Source organism: Equus przewalskii, chromosome 26, assembly GCF_037783145.1.
Source record: "Equus przewalskii isolate Varuska chromosome 26, EquPr2, whole genome shotgun sequence".
In the NCBI taxonomy this organism is placed as follows: domain Eukaryota; kingdom Metazoa; phylum Chordata; class Mammalia; order Perissodactyla; family Equidae; genus Equus; species Equus przewalskii.
In genome coordinates, this window is record NC_091856.1 from 6,766,748 (window position 1) to 6,790,296 (window position 23,549).

The window sequence follows — 23,549 nt, forward strand, 5'->3', positions numbered from 1 at the left end:
ATAAACAGAGAATGCTAAAAGCTGCAAAAGAAAAGCAAAAAGTTACATACAAAGGAAACCCCCCAGGCTATCAGCTGACTTCTCAGCAGAAACCTTACAGGATAGCAGGGAGTGACATGATATATTCCAAGTGCTGAGAGGAAAAAGACCTACAGCCAAGAATACTCTAATTGGCAAGGCAATCATTCAGAATGGAAGGAGAGAGAGAGTTTTCCAGATGAGCAAAAACTAAAGGAATTCGTCACTACTAAACCAGCCTTACAAGAAAGGTTAAAGGGACTTATTTAAGTGGAAAACAAAAGACCACAAATAGGAATAAGAATATTATCAAGGGGCTGGCCCCGTGGTCGAGTGGTTAAGTTCGCGCACTCCGCTGCAGGCAGCCCAGTGTTTCGTTGGTTCGAATCCTGGGCGCGGACATGGCACTGCTCATCAAACCATGCTGAGGCAGCGTCCCACATGCCACAACTAGAAGAACCCACAACGAAGAATATACAACTATGTACCGGAGGGGCTTTGGGGAGAAAAAGGAAAAAATAAAATCTTTAAAAAAAAAAAAAATATTATCAAAAAAAAAATCACTGCTACAGAAATATACATTAAAGGTAGGGGATCAACCACCTATAACGCTAGCATGAGGGTCGAAAGACAAAAACACTAAAATTATCTAGTTCCATGACAAGAGGTTAAGGGATACACAAAAATAAAAGAGGTAAAATACCAAAAACATAAAATGTGGTTGGGGGAGTAAAAGGGTAGAGCTTTTAGTAAGAGGTCAAACTTAAAAGACCATCAGCTTAATATACATTGCTATTTAGATAGGTTATTATATATGAACCTCATGGTAATCACAAACCAAAAACCTGTAATAGATACATAAAAAATAAAGACAAAGGAACCCAAACATAACACTAAAGAAAGCCATCCAATCACAAGAGAAGGAAGAGAAGAGAAACAAACAGGAGAATGACAAAAACATCCAGGAAAAAAAGGAACAAAATGGCAAAAAGTAGATACTTATCAATAGCTACTTTAAATATCAATTGACTAAATGCTGCAATCAAAAACAGGGTCACTGAATGGATTAAAAAAAACAAAATCCACATGTATGCTGCATACAAGAGACACACTTCAAACCTAAAGATTCACAAACTGCAAGTGAAGGGATGGAAAAAAGCACTCCATGCAAATGGAAACGAAAAGGAACCTAGGGTAGCAATACTTATCCCAGACAAAACAGACTTTAAAACAAAAACTCCAACAAAAGACAAAGAAGTCATTAAATAATGACAGAGGGAAAAATTCAACAAGAGGATATAACACTTGTATCTATGCACCCAACATAGGAGCACTTAAATATATAAAGTAAATATTAACAGACATAAAAGGAGAAATTGAAAAGTAACAGTAGTAGGAGGGGCCTCTAACACCCTACTTACATCAATGGATAGACCATCCAAACAGCAGATCAATAAGGAAAAACTGGCCTTAAATGACATATTAGACCAGATGGACTTAATAGATATATACAGAACATTCCATCCAAAAACTGCAGAATACACATTCTTTTCAAATGCACATGGAACATTCTCCAGGATTGATCACATATTAGGCCACAAAACAAGTCTCAATAAGTTTAAGAAAACTGAAATAATACCAAGGATCTTTTCTGACCACACAGTATGAAACTAGAAATCAACTACAAGAAGAAAACTAGAAAAGCCACAAATATGTGGAGACTAAACAAAATGCTACTGAACAACTATTTGGTCAACAAAGTAATCAAAGGAGAAATAAAAAATACCTGGAGACAAATTAAAACGAAAATATGACATACCAAAATATATGGGATACAGCACAAATGGTACTAAGAGGGAAGTTTATGGGAATACAGGCCTACCTCAAAAAACAATAAAAATCTCAGGGCCAGCCTGGTGGTGAGCGGTTAAATTTGTGTCCTCCACTTCGGCAGCCCGGGGTTCACTGGTTTGGATCCCAGGCACAGACCTACAAACTGCTCATCAAGCCACACTGTGGCAGGCGTCCCACATATAAAATAGAGGAAGATGGGCAGAGATGTTAGCTCAGGGCCAATTTTACTCAGCAAAAAGAGGAGGATTGGTGGCGGATGTTAGCTCAGGGCTAATCTTCCTCAAAAAGAAAAAAAAAAAAACAAGAAAAATGTCAAACACTCCAACAATACACCTAAAGGAACTAGGAAAAGAACAAACAAAGCCCAAAATCAGTAGGAGGAAGGAAATAATAAAAATCAGAGTGGAAATAAACGAAAGAGATTAAAAAGAGAGAAGGTTCAAATAAAATCAGAAACAAAAAAGGAGAAATTACAACAGACACCACAGAAATACAAAGGATTCTAAGAGAATACTGTAAAAAGCTGTAAGCCAACAAACTGGATAATCTAGAAGAAATGGATACATTCTTAGAATCATACAAACTTCCAAAACTCCATCAAGAAGAAACAGAGAATCTGAACAGACCAATCACTAGAAAAGAGAGCAAAACAGTAATGAAAATCCTCCCCTCCTCCCTCAAAAAAGTCCAGGACCAGACAGCTTCCCTGGTGAATTCTACCAAACATTCAGAGATTTAATATCTATCCTTCTCAAACTCTACAAAAAATTGAGGAGGAGGAGAAAATTCCTAACTCATTCTACAAGGCAAATACCCTCATACCAAAATGAGAGGACAGCACAAAAAAAGAAAATTTCGGTCCTCTAACAATGATAAACATAGAGGCAAAAATCCACAACAAAATACTAGCAAATTGAATACAACCATACATTAAAAAGATCATATGTCATGATCAAGTGAGATTTATTTCAAGGATGCAGGGATGGTTCAACACTCACAAATTAATCAATGTGACACACCACATCAACAAAATGAAGAATAAAAATCACAAAATCATCTCAATAGATGCAGAGAAAGTATTTGACAAGATACAGCATCTAATTATGATAAAAACTCTGAATAAAATGGGTATGGAAAAAGAATACTTCAACATAATAAAGGCCATATATGACAAACCCACAGCAAATCATACTCAATGATTAAAAACTGAAAGCCATCGATGCCCACTTTTGCTACTCTTATTTAACATAGTATTTGAAGTCCTAGCCAGAGCAATCAGGCAGGAAAAAGAAATAAAAGGGATCCAAATTGGAAAGGAAGAAGTAAAATTGTTACTATTTGTAGATGACATGATTTTATACATAGAAAACCAAAAAGAACCCACCAAAAAACTACTGGAAATAATAAACAGACACAGTAACGTTTCAGGGTACAAAATCAACATACAAAAATCAGTTGTGTTCCCTTACACTAATACCAAAATAGCAGAAAGAGAAACTAAGAATACAATCCCAATTACAATCACAACAAAAAGAATAAAATATCTAGGAATATATGTAACCAAAGAGGTGAAAGACCTGTATACCGAAAAGTGTAAAACACTCTTGAAAAAAACCAAAGAAGATACAAAGAAATGGAAAGATGTTCCATGCTCATAGTTTGGAATAATATTAAGATTTATCATAATTCTAAGTTTATTAGATATTTAAGATTTATTTTAACATTTGTAAAGGTTTGTCAGAAAACTGAACTACTTGACAAATAATGAACATATTAAAAGCTATAAATGGTTTAAAATTTTAAGTTTAAAAGGAATAAAATACAACCAAAGTCCCCTTTGAAAGTGACCGCTTAAATTTACTATATTTATCTAAAAAATAAGATTTTTTTCCAGGCAGTTATTTTTTATTTCCCAGGTTGATTCAAGGAATACAATTTTATTTTATTTTATTTTTTAATTTTAATTTTTGTTTTTATATCAGTGACAATGGATTATAACATTATATAACTTTCAGATGTATGTAATATATTTCAAATTCTGGATAGATTACATCATGTTCACCACCCAAAGACTAATTACAATCCATCACCACACGTGTGCCTAATCACCCCTTTTGCCCTCCTCCCTCCCGTAATTTTTTTTTTTGAGGAACATTAGCCCTGAGCTAACATCCACGACCAATCCTCCTCTTTTTGCCGAGGAAGAGTGGCCCTGAGCTAACATCCACACCCATCTTCCTCTACTTTATATGTGGGATGCCTGCCACAGCATGGCTTGATAAGTGGTGTATAGGCCTGCACTCAGGATCTAAACCAGCAAACTCTGGGCCACCAAAGTAGAATGTGCAAACTTAACTGCTGCACCACTGGGCTGGCCCCTTAAAAAATAAGATTTTAAATTGAACATTAAAACTCAAGGAAAAATTAGGGTTTTAAGTTTAACTGTAATAAAGTACGTATTAATACTTAAAACCAAAGGAACTGATGAATAATCTTTTCTGCATTTTTTTTTTTAAAAAGCTACCTTCAAGGATACCAAATCCTACTTAAGTCTTATTCACCTTTCAATACCTAAGCAATTCTTCCTTTTCCATGAAGCCTTTCCTCTTTTCCATAGATGGAGCTATCCTATGTCTATCTATCCTATGCTAGATAAAAGAAAATAAATGTCTTTATCATTCAAATTGCTCCTTTATTCTATTCTAGTGGTATAACTTATACTGAAAAACCTTCCTCTTTTAGAAACATCCATCTAAGACCATAAGTACTTTCAGAACATGGATAGTGTATCTCTAAGTATATCTCATTCAAGGCAATCCTAATATATAGTAACTAGTGATAGTTGATGAGCTGAATTTTAATAATCATGAGTTTCTTTTTAAATGCACTATTACCTCTGTTACATCCCAATGGTGTAAAAATTGATCCAAGTCCGTAAGATAAAGAAGCACAGGGGAAAGCTCTGTCTGGATGACATGAGGAACTCCTCGAAGGCTCTGAAGCCAAGTCAACTCCTCTTTTGAAAACCCTAATTAGGGTACAAAGAAAGCCAATTTAAAAAAATAAATCACAAAGCAAGTGACAGTCTTCATAATTTTTTTAAAACAGAGATGACAAGTATCTTCAAGTTTAATTCTTCTTTAAGCTACCTTGTTTTCTCTGAATTTCTGCATTTCATGTAGCATCTAAAAAAATGAATTGCTAGCAATGGAGGCAGTAAAATTCATAATTATATACACAAAAGATGTGATGTGACCCAATCTATAATACAATAAGAAACAGATTTTACCCCTTATATTGGGGGCTTTACTATTTTACTGAAAAAAATGTGAAAGGCATAATGTTTCCAACTAAGAGTAGGTTTAAAAAAGCAAGCAAATAAAACAATATACTCCTTCATACATATACCGCACTCTTTATTCTCTTACATAATAGCCTTTCAAATATTTTTAAACTACCCTATCCCTCATAAGTCGTTTTTTCTTTTTTGACAATACAGGTGTAGTTCCTTCCACTACACCTTATACAACAAAATTTCTGATTCTCTTACCACCCCTACTACGGTTGGCCTGAATTACAGACAGGTTGCCAAGGTCCCTCCTGAAAGACAGCTCTCAGAATGGTCAGAATACCAGGGATGTGGTCGGACTCTAGCTATCTGCTTTCATGTTCAGATCACTATATTTCCATGAACACGGCCTAAAGAGTCACGGGTTAGTCTGAGAGCCAAAACACACTACTGACTCCTAATGAGCTTTCTAAAACCACTAAGCCTTTTGACAGGTACTATTATTAAAACATAAAGCCCCCACCTCTATTTCAAATGTGTATATGGAAAACTATCAAGTAAACGTGTAGGAGTCTACATTTATCTTTCATATAATATTTATTTTGCTAGATTCAGCTCATTATCAGAAGCTGTAAGTTCTTTTTGGACTCTGACTTAACATATTAAGTCTTCTAATTTCAAGTCTTCAGAAGATTTCAAAGAATCGCATCTTCATCATCCAGGTATAAAACAGAAATGCTGAAATAGTACGATCATTTAAAACAACAGTAATAATACTTATACATCTAATTTACAGCATTTCTAGACTCACATTACTAATTTTGCTTTGAGGACAAATGGAATATAGAAAATAGCTAATCCAAATCTCATGCTCTTCCTATCAAGTTGAACATTTTAAATGTTTAAAACGAATATTCTGTTCATCAATTTTTTTAAGTATGCAATGGGGCTTTCTCTGTCTATCTGCAAAAGAGTCAGGTATGTCCAATTCACTGCAAACAAAGATAAGAATAAAGCTGAGAAACAAGAGTAAGAAAAAATGAAAATATAATCATGTAATATTCAAACAATTCCCGAGTTGTACTTGTACAATGTAGTACTTGTACTATGAGAGATTTAAACATGAATCCTGCATCTCCCCGCCTCAAGACCCTGACAATGTAGGGTACAAATATTTCTTCAAAGATTTCCACTTGTTAATCAATAAAAATCATTCAAGATAGACAAATTATTTATCATCTTCAAAACTTGAAACCAAGCAGGTAAGACAGTAAATCTTAGGAGAATTTTCATACTAGGTTTTTCCCTCTCCTCAACTTGACAGGTGAATGTGGTTACCTGTAAGTGTTGAAAATAAGAAGCTGAAATAGTCCACATCACTCATCAACCAGTCTTTAACTGAATACTTCCATCCAGAAAATGATGATCTATAATAAACAATGGGAGAACTATTACCAGAAGTGACCAACTTGAAGACTCAAGAAAAATAGAACAGAATATAACCATTTTTCTTTATTGAAAACAGGTCTGATTTAATGGCTTAAACAAAATCCATAGTATGCACTAATTTTATATGTAAGGGCCCAAGTACCATAATATGGAAAACTGAACTTCTAACATATTATTTATGTAAAGTTTTATTAAAAAGTGTAATTGGGGGAAAAAAAAAGTATAACTGGTCCACATATATGGTATAACTTAGAAAATTTCCATGCCTTTGAAAATCAGTCTCCAAGGAGCCAGGATGAAGTTTTGCTTTTCACTAGTAGGTTCAGTTGATATATATTTACTACTTCACTTTTATAGTCTTACATTGCTTACTGAGTTAAGTTTACACAAGCTCCAGCTTCCTTAACTAAACAAAAGTATCTTAATTAGGCAAAGAATACTTCCATTTAAAGCCGCTCTAAGATAGCTCTGTGTTCCTATACTTTGCAAAGCTGTAACTAGGCCTACTTCACAACAGCGCCGCTAAAGCACTGGTGGAGGACTCAAGGGAATAGCTAAATGTAAAGCAGCTGCTCATTAAATGAGGATTATCTGGTTCCTGCCATGACATCAGTTTCCAGTGACTCCTTTAAAAAGTCTCTTCAAGGTATAAGACGGAAGAGAGCAAATGTCAACCACAAATACAGCAAAAAAGGCTGAAAATCATCAGATCCAACAGGCTGAGACTGCAAATTTTTATCAGAGCTATCTGAACAAATCTAAGACAAAATTAGGTTTTTCTAATTAAACTAGAAGCACTTAATTTTTTACCATTAAAATAACTGTATTAATATTTATTAATATTCTTAAAATTTGGGTAGTTAAAATAATGGAAACACCCTTCTGAGTATCAGTCCCACAATAAGCAAAGGGCTATGGAGGGAATATCACAAGCTAAGAGGTTATAAAAAGCCAGAGGAGCTCAATGGAAAGGAGTACAAAATGGTCTTTAGAAAACAAATGGAACATCCTCTTGAACCCAGTGAAAACAGGAATCAACTGTGCCATCCAGTGGCTAAAAGGGGTAGCAAATCCATTTAAGAATCTATTTTGGACAAATGACAATACATCACACTGTCCTTAAAACTAGGATGATCCTCTATACTGCCCAAGCCAGAATACTTCTGAGAGGAAAAGGGGATATTACTAATGATGGCAGGACAAAAGAAGTAAACTGCAACTGCTCCTGACAGACCAGGTCACATAGTCATCCTACTTAAAACGCAAGCCAAATTTTTTAGCTCAAGACTTTCTCCCTTCTCAGGGATTTTTATGTAACAGTGTAGATTACCTTTCCACATTTATATCTTACAAATGTAATCCAGCTGTAAACAGGGGCAGGAAGGATAAGGACTGAGCAAAGGCCAGCAGAAAAACACAAATAGAATGGTATGGGGGAAAAGTCCACTCTAAAAACGTCTCAGCGGCTGGTTAGAAAGGCAGAGGCAGCAACTCTAAGTACACTCTTTAAAAGATAAAATTACCACCAACAGTTTTAGCTGATGGGAACAAACTGAGATCCTGTGGTAGTATCCTGCTCTTAGATATAAACTCTTTCTGACAGAGACACAGGGCGTCAGAACTACAAAACCTGAACTGAACTTGATACCACAGACCAAGTAATGTAACAGACAAAAATGAGAAACGACTAAAGGCGTATTTCAGGAAAATTAATCTGACAACAGTCACAAGACAGATGAGAGTGAGACGCAAGACTATTCTAACAGCACAGGTGGGAGATAATGAAAAAATTGGCTAGTTTATATTCATGGTCAAGGAGAGAAGGAGATATTGTGAAGAGAAAACCAAAGATATGAAACAATTCAGCGTACGTCTGAAGGAATCAAACACTCTTCTTAAATTCTGAATCTAGGAAAAGCGACAGAATGATGCCATGGCCTAAGAAAGCTGAAAAGGCCTAATTTTGTATCTTTTAAAGGAGAGATTAGTTTGAATGAGAACAATACATCTAGAGAGAAGTCTACTCAAACTGTGCAAATACTAAAAAGCAAAATTTAACTTGAACTTTTACCTACAATGACAATCTGCTTTTACTTATTATGAACCCCTACTATCATTATTTGTAAATTAACATATTTTCTTAATGCTCACCACAAATCTCCACAAAAAGAAAAAAAGTAGGGACCGGCCCAGTGGCATAGTGGTTAAGTTCACGTGCTCTGCTTCAGCAGCACGGGGTTCACCGGTTCAGATCCTGGGCGCAACCCACACACCACTCATCAGGCCATGCTGTGGTGGCATTCCACATAGAAGAACTAGAACGACTTACAACTAGGATATACAACTGTGTACTGGGGCTCTGGGGAGAGGGAAAAAAAAAAGGGCAAGACTGGCAACAGATGTTAGCTCAGGGCCAATCTTCCTCACCAAAAAGCATTAAAAAAAACCAAAAAGAACCTGTTGCATTTCTGTTACATGTTTAAAAAAACAAAACGGAAGAAAAAAATACCTTTGAAAACATCTTTGACAAGTTATTGAGCACAAGCGAATCATAACTGATGCTGAAAAAGATATTTAATATAGCTTCCAAACAGAATCAGATTCAAGTGTTCAAAATGTGATTTTAACAGAATGTTAAAACAGATCTTCTATAAGAGTTATATCAAAGTAACAGAGTGCCCTCTACTGGAAGTTAATAAACACAAAACCACTTAAGTTACAGAAAAAGAAATAACATTTAATTAAAGGCCTAGCGTTAAATAATTGCTTACACTAGACAAAGCATAGGTTGGTGTTTTGTTTTATTTTGGTTTTGGTGAAGAAGATTGGCCTGAGCTAACAACTATAGCCAATCTTCCCCTTTTTGCTTGAGAAGAGTGGCCCTGAGCTAACATCTGTGCCAATCTTCCTCATTTTACACATGGGATGCCACCACAGCATGGCTTGATGAGCAGTGTGTAGCTCCACACCCAGGATCTGAACCTGCAAACCCCAGGCTGCTGAAGCGGAGCACGTGAACTTAACCACTACACCACTGGGCCAGCGCCCACAAAAGGTTTTGTTTTGTTTTAAATTTCTAAGAAAGAAAAACATGGGAAACTAAAAAATGTTTAAAACACTTAAAGGATGAAATCTGGCCATTTGTGACAACATGGATGGACCTTGAGGGTATTATGCTAAGCAAAACAAGTCAGAGGGAGAAGGGAGAAAGTCAAATTATCACATGATCTCACTCATAAGTAGAAGACAGAAAAAACAGCAGACAGAGACAGAGATTGGATTGATGGTTACCAGAGGGGGGAGGGGAGGGGAAAGGGGTGATAAGTCACGTGTGTGAGGATGGATTGTAATTAGTCTTTGGGTGGTGAACATGATGTAATCTACACAGAAATTGACATATAATGATGTACACCTGAAATTTTAAAAAAAATACTGACAATAAATAAATTATAGTATATTCATATAATTAAAAAAATACTTAAAAATAAGACCAAGTCTCTAACATACATGCACACATAAGAAATAAACCTTGAATTTTCACATATAAAACAACAGGCTGCAAACAGCTCTATTCTGCTAAAAGCTTATCACCAGTCATGAAGCATACTTTGGGTGACTAGATTCAAACATACGTCCTACACTGGTATGAAGTGACTGGCAAACAAAGCTAAAGAAAGTCTACTAATAAAGCGAGCTACTCCTGTTTAACGGGGCTTGGGTATCTGTACAAGAAGTCACAAGGAAGCCAGTCTTTAAACTTTTCAGCTACAGCCCAGATTTCGATTTCTGCCTAAAACCATCAAACCCTGCCCCTTAGCCACAATGAGTGATAAATACTGCTGAATACTAAAGTACTACACCTGATAATACAACATGTGATGTTTGAGGAAACTCTGAACACTCGCAATATTGAAACACTATTAGTTATAAGACCTTTCAGAGAAAAATGGTGCAGCCACTGTGGAAAACAGTATGGCACTTCCTCGAAAACTTAAAGAGAGAATTATCTATGACCCAGTAATTCCAATTCTGAGTATACAGCCAAAAGAATTAAAAGCAAGGACTCAAACAGATATTTGTACACCAAAGTTCATATCATATTCACAATAGCCAAGAGGTGGGAACAACCAAGTGTCCATCAACAGATTAACAGATAAACAAAATACAGTATATACAATGGACCATTATTGCACCTTAAAAAGGAAGAAATTCTGACACATGCTACATCATGGATGAACCTTGAAGAGTTATGCTGAGTAAAATGAGAAAGACACAAAAAGACAACTATATGGGCCGGCCCAGGGGCGCAGCGGTTAAGTTCGCACATTCCGCTTCTCGGCGGCCCGGGGCTCGCTGGTTCGGATCCCAGGTGCGGACATGGCACCACTTGGCACGCCATACTGTGTTAGGGGTCCCAGATATAAAGTAGAAGAAGATGGGCACGGATGTTAGCTCAGGGCCAGGCTTCCTCAGCAAAAAGAGGAGGGCTGGCAGTAGTTAGCTCAGGGCTAATCTTCCTCAAAAAAAAAAAATGACAACTGTATGAGTGCACTTATATGAGGGCACCTAGAATAGTCAAAATCACAGAGATAGAGTAGTGGTTTCCAGGGGCTGAGGGAGGGAGGAATGAAGAGTTACCGTTTAATGGTTACAGAGTTTCCTTTGGGATGATGAAAAGTTCTGGAGATGGATAGTGGTACGGGTTGCACAACAAGGTGACTGTACTTAATGCCACTGCACAGTTTTAACTGTACACTTAAAACTCGTTAAAATGCTAAGTTTTATGTTACGTTTGTATATTTTACCACACACACAAAAAAGATTTCAAGTGATTCCTGTACGAGTCCACAAACATACATTTCACCAGCTCCGTGAAAGGAAGGTCTGAATCGCAATTCCATACCCCAAAAGGTTTTAAGCACAGTACTCTCATCTGCCATTGAACCCTTACTACATGCTTTTGATAATTTCAACCACTATTTCAATCAATCTATACAGATCACTAAACAAGTAACTTGAAACAGTCTTACTCTAGTGAACACATGCTATCTAGCAATATCAACAGTTTTACCTACCGCAGTAAGAGCAAATGCAGTAGTGGTATATGACTTTAGAGGCCTTCTGCCATTCGTGAACTGCTAGTAAAAGGGGTGGGGAAAAGATTATACACTTAAAATACAGCTCACTTGAGCATGCTACCTCATGTGCAGTATCCCGATAAGCGTGGCAGCCAAACTTGAACTGAGTCTTCCCATAATACAGCAACGACTTAACCGAGAAAGCAAATCAGCAGGCAGACTGGGTAGAAAATATACAAGCTGGACCAAACGCTGCTGAGACTCTGCTGGGAGAGCCACCACCGTGCCTTCTTGTGGATCTAGTGAGGTAGGCAGACATATACACTCAACGATAGAAGATATACGATCCAGAGATTAAAAAACCAGTGATTATTTTCACCATGTTATGCTGAATTCAGTATATCAATGACATGAAAAAAAAAATTTTATCATACAGCACATATGTGTGGCTTAAGCTATTTTCTAAAGTAAATCACTGAACATAATCGTTATTTAAAGACATATTTATTTAACACTGTAATAATTTCATAACATCCAAGTGTCTTGTTTAAAATAAGAACTTTGATGGGGTAAAGGGATTGGACACAAAGCAAAACAGTAAAAAACAAGCACTTTTGCTAAAACAGTGACAAGTACAATTATAATATCAACCTAATTTAAGGCAAAAGACCTGTTGATACACACATACACACCGCTAATACAAACAATACTGAAAAATACATATTTAAAAATATAACCCTCAAAAGGTAGAAACAAATCAAATGTCCATTACCTAGTTAATGGATAAATATAAAGGGTATATCCATACAATGGAATACCACTCAGCAATAAAAAGAAATAAAGTTCTGATACATGCCACAACAGGGATGAATCATGAAAGCAGTATGCTAAGTGAAGGAAGCCAGACTCAAAAGGCTCCGTATTATATAATTCCATTTATAAGGAATGTCCAGAATAGGCAGATAAATTAGTGGTTGCCAGGAGCTGGGAAGGAGGGATTGGGAGGGACTACAAATGTGGAGTTTCTTTTTGAAGTGATAAAAATATTCCAGAATTAGATAATGGTGATAACTGCACAACTTTGGGAATATGTTAAAAATCATGGAATTGTACATGGTGAAATGGCAAATTTTATGGTATGTGAATTATATCTCAATAAATATAAACTATATATGTATATATCCCAATATGCTTTTATTAATATTTTTGCCTAAAATATGAAACAGTTCAAGGGACGAATAAAGAAGTATTAATATATGGAAATCATAGAAGATATCCATTATGATTAAATAATTTGCCAATAAAGCTTCAAAGGAATTTTTTAAAAATACTTGATCAGTTTTGAATTTGTGAATAGCAGGTGGTTTACAAGAAAGTTTCTTTTCTTTTTTTTGAGAAAGATTAGCCCTGAGCTAACATCTGTGCCGATCTTCCTATTTTTTTTTATATGTGGGACACCTGCTACAGCATCACTTGACAGGTGGTGCACAGGTCCACAGTGGAGATCTGAACCTGTGAACCCCAGGCCGCCAAAGCGAAACGTGTGAACTTAACCACTACGCCACCAGGCTGGCCCCTAAAACACAATGTAAGAATGCAAGAAGCACCTACAACCATTAACTTTCTAAAACTATTCTAATACATAATACTTACTATTGAAAATAAATTTACGTTTGATCTTTTGTTTTGGCAATCTAACCAAGGTATAACTAATTTATAATAGTTTAAAGGAAAGGCAAACCTAAAGAGCTTCCCTCAGAAACTTCTTTCCTAAACTGAGGTAGACCAACGGATACCTACGCAGTTAAACTCTTACCATAGATTCGGAGAGCAGTAGCCTGTAAACTTTTTAGTAGTTCTTTATTTGCTCGTGCTGCAGCAGTATGGATGATATCAATAAGCTGTGTTGAGAGCTCAGGGTTTCGGGAGCCAAGGTGAGCAAGTTGCAATGGTAAACCAGCCAGCCAACGGGATAGCACTTTACTACGATATCTAAGAACGGCCGAGGAAGAATAAAATAAAGCGTAATTTTCAAACACAAGGGAAATAAATTTAAACAAAACAATTTTTTCAACTTAAATACAACACAAAGTGACAAATCATCTACCAATAACACATTTACACATTTAAACATCTGAGAGCCTACAAGACTGCCAGCATCACTTATTCAGCTGTAGCATTTTCCAGGTCTAACCTACTAAATTAAAAAGTTCACGTAATTTGGGGTACTACCTAAATCGTATTTTTATCTTAAAGAACACATATACTACTCAACTCTTTTGTAGGATTTATCCTAATTAGCGTTAATTATCATACTATATTAACTCACCAATGCATTCAGTATAGGGTGCCCCCACAATAAATGCTTCGAACTTGCGTTTAGTTCTTTAGTATACTTGCTAAAGCTCTGATGTCTCGTTACTCAGGTAACAGCAATCACTTTCACTGCTCCCTAAGAGCTTAGTGATTTGGGCATGACCTTTATTTCAGACAGACCTGAACATTATTATCATTGTCATTATTAGTTGCATGACACTAACTTAACCTAAGCTTCAGTTTCCTTCTGTAAAATGGGATTAACACTATCTATACCTCATAGTAGCAGCATGAGAATTACTGAGATAAATGATGAAAAGTACCTGGCTTACAGTAAAGACTCAAGTATGTTCCAAAACTACCTATGTATGCTGAGGTATCCTAAATCTCTATCTTGTCCCCAAACATCTCTTCCTGACTGTCTCAAATAAACCTCAAACTCACCATCTCAAAAAGTCAATTCCTTATTTCTACTCTTTGTGATGTCTAGCTCACCTGACAGCACCAAACCAGAAGCTTTCTCATCTTCTATTGCCCTCATTCTCACACCACATGCTCCAGTATGTCACTGAGGGCACAGTGGTTCAACCGCCATAATTCTTATGGGAAGCAAAAGAAAAGACTGAGGCTGCTTTAGGTTGTTCCAACTACTCTTTAGCTATAAGTGGACAAGTGGAAATATATGCTCAGGGAGACTTTTATCCGTTCAGTCATGGGTACGGTCACACGTTGCTTAACAATGGGGATCCATTCTGAGAAATGCGTCGTTAGGTGATTCGTCACCGTGCAAACATCAGAGCGCGCTTACGCAAACCCAGATGGTACAGCCCACTACACACTCTATGTAGGTTATATCTTATGGGACCATCATTGTACACGCAGTCCAGTGTTGACTGACACGTTATGTGGCACATGACTGTATAAAGATTACTGGCAGTATTATGTATGTTTCTTCATAAAATTTTATATCTTTTCTTAAAGGCAACCAAACAGGATAAAGAGAGCAAAGATTTAATCTCCCTAATAAACAGACTACAATATAAGTTGGGAAGAAAAAGAAAGACAAAATAACAAATGAAACTTTACCTTACTCTGTAAGATCTCAGTTCTTCTTTCTGATAGATTTTACTGAAAAACTTCAGTAACAAAGTCCGAACGGGAAGGAGAAGGCCTCTCTGCTGATACAATGTATAGACTGCCCTGATAAGAGACTCCGTAGCTTCTAAAACAGAGAGAAAACAGCTCATATGAATCAAAGATGTTTCTTCCCTAAATTCCTCTAAAAGCACAGAAGTACTTTACTTTGTTCCTATGACAAAGCAGAACTTAGCCACAAACTGACAACAACCATCAAAGTTCTATAACAGCAATGGCCTAAGATAAAAGTCAAACCAACCAGCGATTACAGTATAGATTTTCCTAAGGAACAACACACCTAGGTAGGGGTGACAAAAATCAGGATAAGAAAGGTGGACAAACAAGATGGGAACCAAACAGGAAAGATTTGTTTTTGAATGCAAACAATTAGTAAGTCACACTAAAAACTGACTTAATGTGAGATAACTTCAAGCTAGAAGAAAGGCAAAAAAAACAGGCAGGGGGCCGGCCCGGTGGTGCAGCGGTTAAGTGCGCACGTTCCACTTGGGTGGCCCCAGGTTCACCAGTTCAGATCCTGGGTGCAGACATGGCACCGCTTGGCAAACCATGCTGTGGTAGGCGTACCACATATAAATATAAAGTAGAGGAAGATGGGCACGGATGTTAGCTCGGGGCTAATCTTCCTCAATTAAAAAAGAAGAAAAGAAAATAGGCAGGATTCATTCTATACAGATCAAAGGAAAAAGCTCTCAATTTCTAGTCAAACTAGACCAGAAGGTATTTCTTCATCAGTAGGCTTGATGGAATTTCTTTTTAATAATACCTACCTCCTTTTACTCCAATTCTGTAAATTTACTAGAAATCTTACCAATTTGCTTCAGAGTGGACCGATCCACTGAGTAATGGATGCTCTGAGCCATAAACGATTTCAAGTACATAGTGCTTTATAATTATGCTAGCTTTTATGGCTTGAAAGTAAGTAACCTGACTACATGCAATGTTCGAAAGTCATCAATTCAAAGCTAGACCCTAAATAGCACACGTAAGAGCTCTTCTCTTAAATAAGGACAAAGCAGCATCACCTACCTCTGTTTGGCTGTATCTGTATTAACCTCCACGCTACCCCAAGCAATCTGTTCAGCTGCTTACTATTTAGCCTAGAGCCATCTTCAAGGGTCTCTGTCACAAATTTCCTTATCATTTCTATCCAATTGGAATCCTTTTGCAAAGTTGAGGCATTTGCCAGGGACACCATGATATCAGACAGTGTTAAATTCAGTAAGAGATGATCTACATTATTGGAGAAAATTGTGCAATGCTTGATGCTAAAAGCAAACAGAAACACACATCAATAAAGTGTTATACCCACCAAGCCTTCTCCACTTAGAATACTTAAAAATAATCAAGGGGTCAAGAAGTATTTCCTTCTAGAATAAATTACCAAGACAGGTAGGTAGGCCACTGTTTTGTAAATAAAACATTCATTATGGGATCAAGATTATTAAGACACGAATTAGAGTATATACTGATTAGTTCACTACACAAGTTACTATTCCACACAAAAAGTAAAGGCCGTTGTAACATTGCTTGGTAATCTTAGAAGTAATTTGGACATAAGAAGACTTGAAAACCTCAACATATTTGAAGACTTTTTTGTAAAGCAGACACTTATGTTTGCATGGCGGTCACAGTAGATCTTGACTCTGCTTCTAACTAATCATGACTTAGAATCACTAATTTCTCCTAGCCACAATTCCCTTACGTGGGAAATAAGGAGACTGGTCCAGATAAGCACTGTTCTGAAATGACTTAATTTTATGAGTCACATATTAAAATCAGTTTTTCTTAGACAAATAAAACACATTTCTTTCCAAGCCTGAAATAAATTTCAAAAAACCTCAAAGAGAATACCTCAACAAAAAGAAATTTTGCAACTTAGAATATAAATACTCATTTCAGACTATGATATGTATAGCCAACAGCAGAACTTACTTATTGCATGTCAAGAAAAACGTAAAGTTGATTAAAATAAAAAATATCTCAAACTAAGCAATTTTAAAGGAAAAGGTTAATCGTGGATTAGGCATGAGCAAAGACAGTAGTGAGGAACCACAAATACACAGGAAAGGAAATAAAGGAAATTCGATGCCATCAGAGCATCAAATGCAGGGCTAGGAATGACAAATGAGCCTAGAAAGGTAAAATGGGACCAGATTACAAAGAGCTGGAGGCTAAGGAGTAACATGGTAGAAAACTTTTTCCAGATGGATGATTCTGTGGATGGAAAAAAGAAAAACGAGAGTTACAAAACTATAAACAAAGAAGCAGTTGTATGGGTATCACAGCAAACCAGGCAAGAGACAACAGGCAAGAACCAAGGTCAATGTTCTTATGGACTGGGAGAAGAGGGGATATTTTCCTAGGGAGAATAAGAATCAGCTGGATTGGAAGTTGCTTACTTGCACACATAGATGTGAATTTTGGGATGCCAGGGATTGGAGGAATCAAGGGTTCTCGCACTGGTGAATGGGTAAATGGAAGTGATATAGCAGAGAGGAGGAGCAGAGATCCAGAAAATAAATTCTACTTTGATATGTTCAGCTTGAAGTATCTCTGCTATAAATCCAGGAAGACATGGCCAACAGACAGCTCCATATGCAAGTCTGACAATGGAGGGAGGAGGTCTGAGCTATTTTATACAAATTACCCTCATGACCACTCCTAGCTGCAAAAGAAGCTGGAAAATCTAGTTTTTATTTCATGCAATCATATGCCCAGCTACAAACTGAGAATTCTATCATTAACAAAGGAAAGAATGAAAACTAGGACAGATGACTAACAGTCAACATCACATATCTAAAATTACTACTAGGTTCTTTGCCAAACCGCTCAGCGCCCAAACCCAAGGCACATTTTACACTAACTAGACCACACAAAAACTCAATTGCAACACTTCTTCACCACAGGTAGAGCTTTCCAAGATCTACGATCTACACTAAGTTTATCTCAAGCAGCATAATCCATTACTGTCTGGAAGGTCTCAATGGACGTTGCAAACTTGGGAGAATTCATTCTGCTCCTCCAATAACTTATGCAAAATTTTAAAAACTAAATATACCAACCATAAATTCTATGAGGGAGGCAGGCTGCTGGGGAAACTCCAATTTAAACACTTACTAGACCCCCAAATCTAGGAAAAAGCAAGATCTCAGGACCCAAGTCTTAGTCCTGAGGACAAATGCCAATTCCAAAGAAAAAGCTCCCCAAACTGAAGTAACCTTTTAGTGGCCTCACAGGGAAAAGCTAAAGCCCAGGGCCTGCCACATGTGGGGACTTCATATTATCCTACTACCAGCTGGACCCTTTAAGGTTTCTCTTCCAGGGTAAATATGAACCAGAAGTAAAAACAACTCTTAGATAAAGCCTAATCCCAGTTTTGCATCATCCCAGTGGTTTAAGAAACAATTCTTCCCAATTAGATCTATAGATTCAACACAATTCCGATCAAAATCCCAGCAAGCTATCTCATAGTTATCAACAAATTGATGCTAAAGTTATACGGAAAGGCAGAGGACCTAGAATACCCAACGCAAGAAAGTTGGAGGACTCATTCTACCCAATTTCAAGACTTACCGTACAGCTACAGTAATCAAGGAAGCGTGAAAGAACAGACACACATAGGTTAATGGAACAAAGAGCTCCAAAACAGACCCAGAAAAATATAGTCAACTGATGATGTTTGACAAAGGAGCAAAAGCAATTCAATGGAGAAAGCATAGTCTTTTTAACACATGGTGCTGGAACAACCAGACAGAAATTCTAGAACCAAGAAATAGAAAACAAATTCAAAAGATTTGTGTTCGATCACAATTGAACAAAACTAAAGAACTAAAACCTGGAAGGTATGAGATAAAGACAAGAGAAATAGGTAGAAGATTCAATAATTAAGTTGACCATACATTTGAGTCTTTAAAGGAGAGAAATGGGACTGCAGCAATTTTTTAAAAGATGAGAATTGTTTCAAATCTGTTTAAAGACATTTCATTCAAGATTTAAGATCTCAGATTTAATAAGTCCACTGAATCCCAAGGAGAATAAATAAAAAAGAAAACCACACCTGGATACATCGTTATGCAACTGCAGGAAACGAAGGACAAGGAGAAAAATTTTAGGGAAAAAAACCAGGTAACTTTCAAAATACCAACAGACTCAGAGCTGATTTCTTACATGGCAATGGACACCAGGAGAGAGTAAAGAGTTACTGTCAGTGTGTTCCAAGAAGAAAACTGTCAAGCCTAGAGTACTATTCTAAAACATTCTTTAGAAATGAAGGAGAAATAATATTTTTATACAAAAAAAAAACTCCAGGAGATTCTAAATGATCCCAGATGGATGGACAGAGATATATAAAAAAAAAGAAGATGGAAAAAAGCAGGAAATATATGGAAAGAACTCAGGTGGATACGAGTTCCCTACAATATTAATTTTAGCTTGAAAGCTCAAATTTGATTTCTGGCACAAATACTATCAGTTGTTTTCCTGCAATTGATAGGCTCACTTTGTTCATTTTTGAGAAAATGTCTGCCAAATACCTAAGCTTGAATGGTTTGTCTGTTAGTCATTCTTTCAAGTTAAACTCGTATCCATCACAGGAAAATACTCACAAGTAGGATAATCATACAAGTGTTTTCCTTGAGACAATCATCATTCTTTTCGTATGAAGCTGAAATACTTTATGCACACTTCCCATTTCATCACACAGAATATTAGGAATACGTGTTGCCAAGGGTTGTGACTTAATAACTAATAATAATTAGTAATTTTTACTGCTTCATTAAGGACATTTTTAAGCGAAACTGGCTTGTTCTTTAAAACCATGAGCCCACGGTGGTGAATACAATGTCTACTAGTACAGTTTGTTGCCACTGCCTTAATTCATGCCAACATACCAACAGCTTTACCCACTATTGCTTTTGTACCACCAATGCAAATGTCAGAACAATGAAAAGGGCAAATAATGTTTTAATATAATTGTGAAAACAGTTCTGACCTCATGCACCCCAGGAGTCACAGACCACACTTTGAGAAACAGCCTTAGATAAATGGCATGGGAGTAAGCTAGCTAACCGTAATCAGCTGTCTTATGATAGCAACAATGATCTACTGCTTATAGGAAACCCCAGAAAGCTTTCCTCCCACCCTCAACCAAATCTGTTCTGTTCCTTTATCATAAGATTCTCCCAAAGTGCTAACTGTCCTTAAGAATTCCAGATTCTGGATCTTTAATGGAGTCCTTATTTAAACTAGTTAGGAAAACTTGCTATATACAATACATCCAACAAATCTCTTCTTATTAAGTAACCTTTTATACTGTCCCAGGTGATACTTTCTTTTAGCCTTAACAGATATTTCTATTTAATTGAATTACAGGAAGCCCAGATTTCTTTTAATGGTGAAGCTGCAAGTCAATTTCCTTTTGATTTCTACTTCCTTAAGTCCTCAATTCCTGCTGCACTGTCTCTGGGGCTTATTCTGTCCTCAGGTTCCTACAAAGATATCTATTTGTTAGTACATTTTTCTAAAACGTAATATTCACATGTTGTCTGAACTATTATTTACTATGTTTCTTTAATAAGTTCACTTTCTAAAAACAACTATTTCTAAAAGAAACTTTTTATCACTACCATAAATGGAAAAGCAGACTTAGGTTTCCTAATACACTTTACAATAAATTCCCAATCACCACTTAATCAAACTCAATTTGCTACATCAATCAAACCTCTCCATTCCCTCTGAAAAAATAAACTAATTTTCCCAGCATACTGGCAAACCCTCCCAACTAGTAGACTACTCCAGTCAGCAGTGAACTGCTGTTCTCACAAGCTGGTTTGTAGGCCAAAGGCAAGACTTAGCTGTATCTATTCCTAGCACATATTAGAATTACCTTGTTAGAATAATCACCTAAACTAATAAATTATGAGCGCAAAAAGAAAGTTTTCTTGGAGACAACTACACTGAATTTTTAAAATGTCAATATTTTCAATAATGCCAAAATTGTATCCTTTGATAGATATAAAAGAATTAAAAGTAGGGTCTTGAAGCAATATTTGGAGACCAACGTTTATTACAGCATTATTAACAATAGCCAGAAGGAGGAAACTACCCAAATGTCCCTTGACAGAAGGATGAATAAATAAAACACAGTATACACATACAATGGAATATTATTTAGTCTTAAAAAAGCAGCCAAGGGGCCGGCCCTGTGGCCGAGTGGTTAAGTTCGCGCACTCCACTTCAGCGGCCCAGGCTTTCACCGGTTCGGATCCTGGGCTCAGACATGGCAGCACTCATCAAGCCATGCTGAGGCAGCATCCCACATGCCACAACTAGAAGGACCCACAACTGAAAATATGCAACTATGTATGGGGGGGTGGCCTTGAGGAGAAAATGGAAAAATAAAATCTTAGGAAAAAAAAAAAAGCAGCCAAGAGGTCCTTCAGGAGGTGAATGGATAAACTGTGACATATCTATACAATGGAATACTATTTAACACTGAAAAGAAATGGGCTATCAAGCCATGAAAAAAACATGGGGGAGGGGCTGCCCTGTGGCACAGTGACTAAGTTTGCACGCTCTGCTTCACTGGCCCAGGGTTTGTGGGTTTGGATTCCAGTCACGGACCTACACACCACTCAAGCCATGCTGTGGCAGCATCTCACATATAAAACAGAGGAAGACTGGCACAGATATTAGCTCAGGGCCAATCTTCCTCAAGCAAAAAGAGGAACATTGGTAACGGATGTTAGCTCAGGGCCAATCTTCCTCATAAATAAGAACAAAACAAAAAAAAACCATCACAGGGGCCAGCCCCATGGCTGAGTGGTTAAGTTCGAGCACTCTGCTTCAGCAGCCCAGGGTTTCACTGGTTCGGACCCCAGGCACGGACGTGGCACCGCTCATCAAGCCACACTGAGGCAGCGTCCCACAAAGCACAATGAGAAGGACCTACAACTAGAATATACAACTATGTACCAGGGGACTTTGGGAAGAAGAAGAAGAAAAACCAAAAAGATGAACAACAGACGTTAGCTCAGGTGCCAATCTCTAAAAAAAAAACCAGTGAGGAGGGAAGGATGAATAAGCAAAGCACAGAGAATTTTTAGGACAGTTGAACCTATCCTGGATGATACTATAATGATGGACAAATGTCATTATAATTTGCCAAACTCAGAGAACACACAACACCAGGAGTGAACCCTAATGTAAACTAGGATTTTGGGTGATGATGATGTGTTGACGTAGGTTCACAGATTCTAACAAATCTACAACTGTGGTGTGGGATGCTGAGAGTGAGGGGGGCTATGGGGGCAGGAATACAAGGGAACTCTGTACTTTCTGCTCAAGTTTACTATCAACCCAAAACTGCTCTAAAAAAATTAAGTCTATTAAAACAAAAAAAGAATGAAATGCCAGTACGTGCTACAACGTGGAGTAACCTTGAGGACATCATGCTAAGTGAAATTAAGCCAGACACAAAAGGACAAATATTGTATGATCCTACTTATATGAAGTGCCTAGAACAGTCAAATTAATACAGACAGAAGATAGAACAGTGGTTCTCAGGAGCTAGCTGGGGGGAGGGCAGCATGGGGAGTTACTGTTGAACGGGCACAGAGCTTCAGTTTGGGAAGATGAAAAAGTTCCGCAGAAGGATGGTGGTGATAGTTGCACAACAATGTGAATGTACTTAACGTCTAGAACTGTACACTTAAAAATGGTTAAAGTGGTAAATTTTATGGTATGTATATTTTACCAGAATAAAAATAAATAAGATCCTCTGTAACTGTATTTCAACTAAAATGAAAAAATTTAGACAACAGGTCAAAAACTAACTGGGGGTACACGAATAAATAAAAGTGTGAAGACCACTGGCCTAGATCATTGGTGCCCTGCATCAGCTGCCTGCTAAGTATAAGTAGTCAACGTACTTCCTTAGAGAAGTAGAAGAGCAGCCTGCAATCTGTAAAAACGAATCACTGGGGAACCTTATGAAGAATAAGTTGACTATACTGCCAATCCATTTTTGCTAAAAATTCCAGAATTTCACCATCTCAGCCTCCACATTGAGTTAACTCCTTTTTCACCCTTTATATCGTAGCACAATTCACTTCATCAGGGCCACCTTCCCTAAGACTCTATTTCCTCCATGAAAGATCAGGACCAGTTCCTTATTATATACTCTTGTATCATCCTAAACTCTTCCTTCATTAACTTTATCACAGTTGGTCACTGATTAAACAAAGAACTAAGTACGTTTCCCTCATTAGACTGTACTCCATGAGAACTGGTACCCATCTACCTCTTTTACCACTAAATACTCAGCACCTAGTATAGTAAGTGCCTTGCACATGTTAAGTGTCCAAGAAATGTGTCAAATAACAACGGTA

General features: G+C 37.0%; 2 protein-coding genes across 11 annotated transcripts in view; one reads left to right on the forward strand and one right to left on the reverse strand.

Annotated features, from left to right (window-relative positions):
* Positions 1-23,549, forward strand: part of INVS (inversin) — a 223,785-nt gene that overhangs the window by 162,416 nt on the left and 37,820 nt on the right. The window lies entirely within an intron of this gene.
* TEX10 (testis expressed 10) overlaps positions 1-23,549 on the reverse strand; it is a 56,129-nt gene that overhangs the window by 19,999 nt on the left and 12,581 nt on the right. For all 10 annotated transcript variants that reach the window (XM_070595267.1, XM_070595261.1, XM_070595265.1 and 7 more), the window contains 6 exons: positions 16,189-16,427; positions 15,091-15,226; positions 13,505-13,680; positions 11,810-11,987; positions 6,500-6,588; positions 4,767-4,900 (listed from right to left, as the gene is read on the reverse strand). In XM_070595267.1, coding sequence (XP_070451368.1) covers positions 4,767-4,900; positions 6,500-6,588; positions 11,810-11,987; positions 13,505-13,680; positions 15,091-15,226; positions 16,189-16,427 — 952 coding nt within the window. The remainder of the gene's footprint in view (positions 1-4,766; positions 4,901-6,499; positions 6,589-11,809; positions 11,988-13,504; positions 13,681-15,090; positions 15,227-16,188; positions 16,428-23,549) is intronic.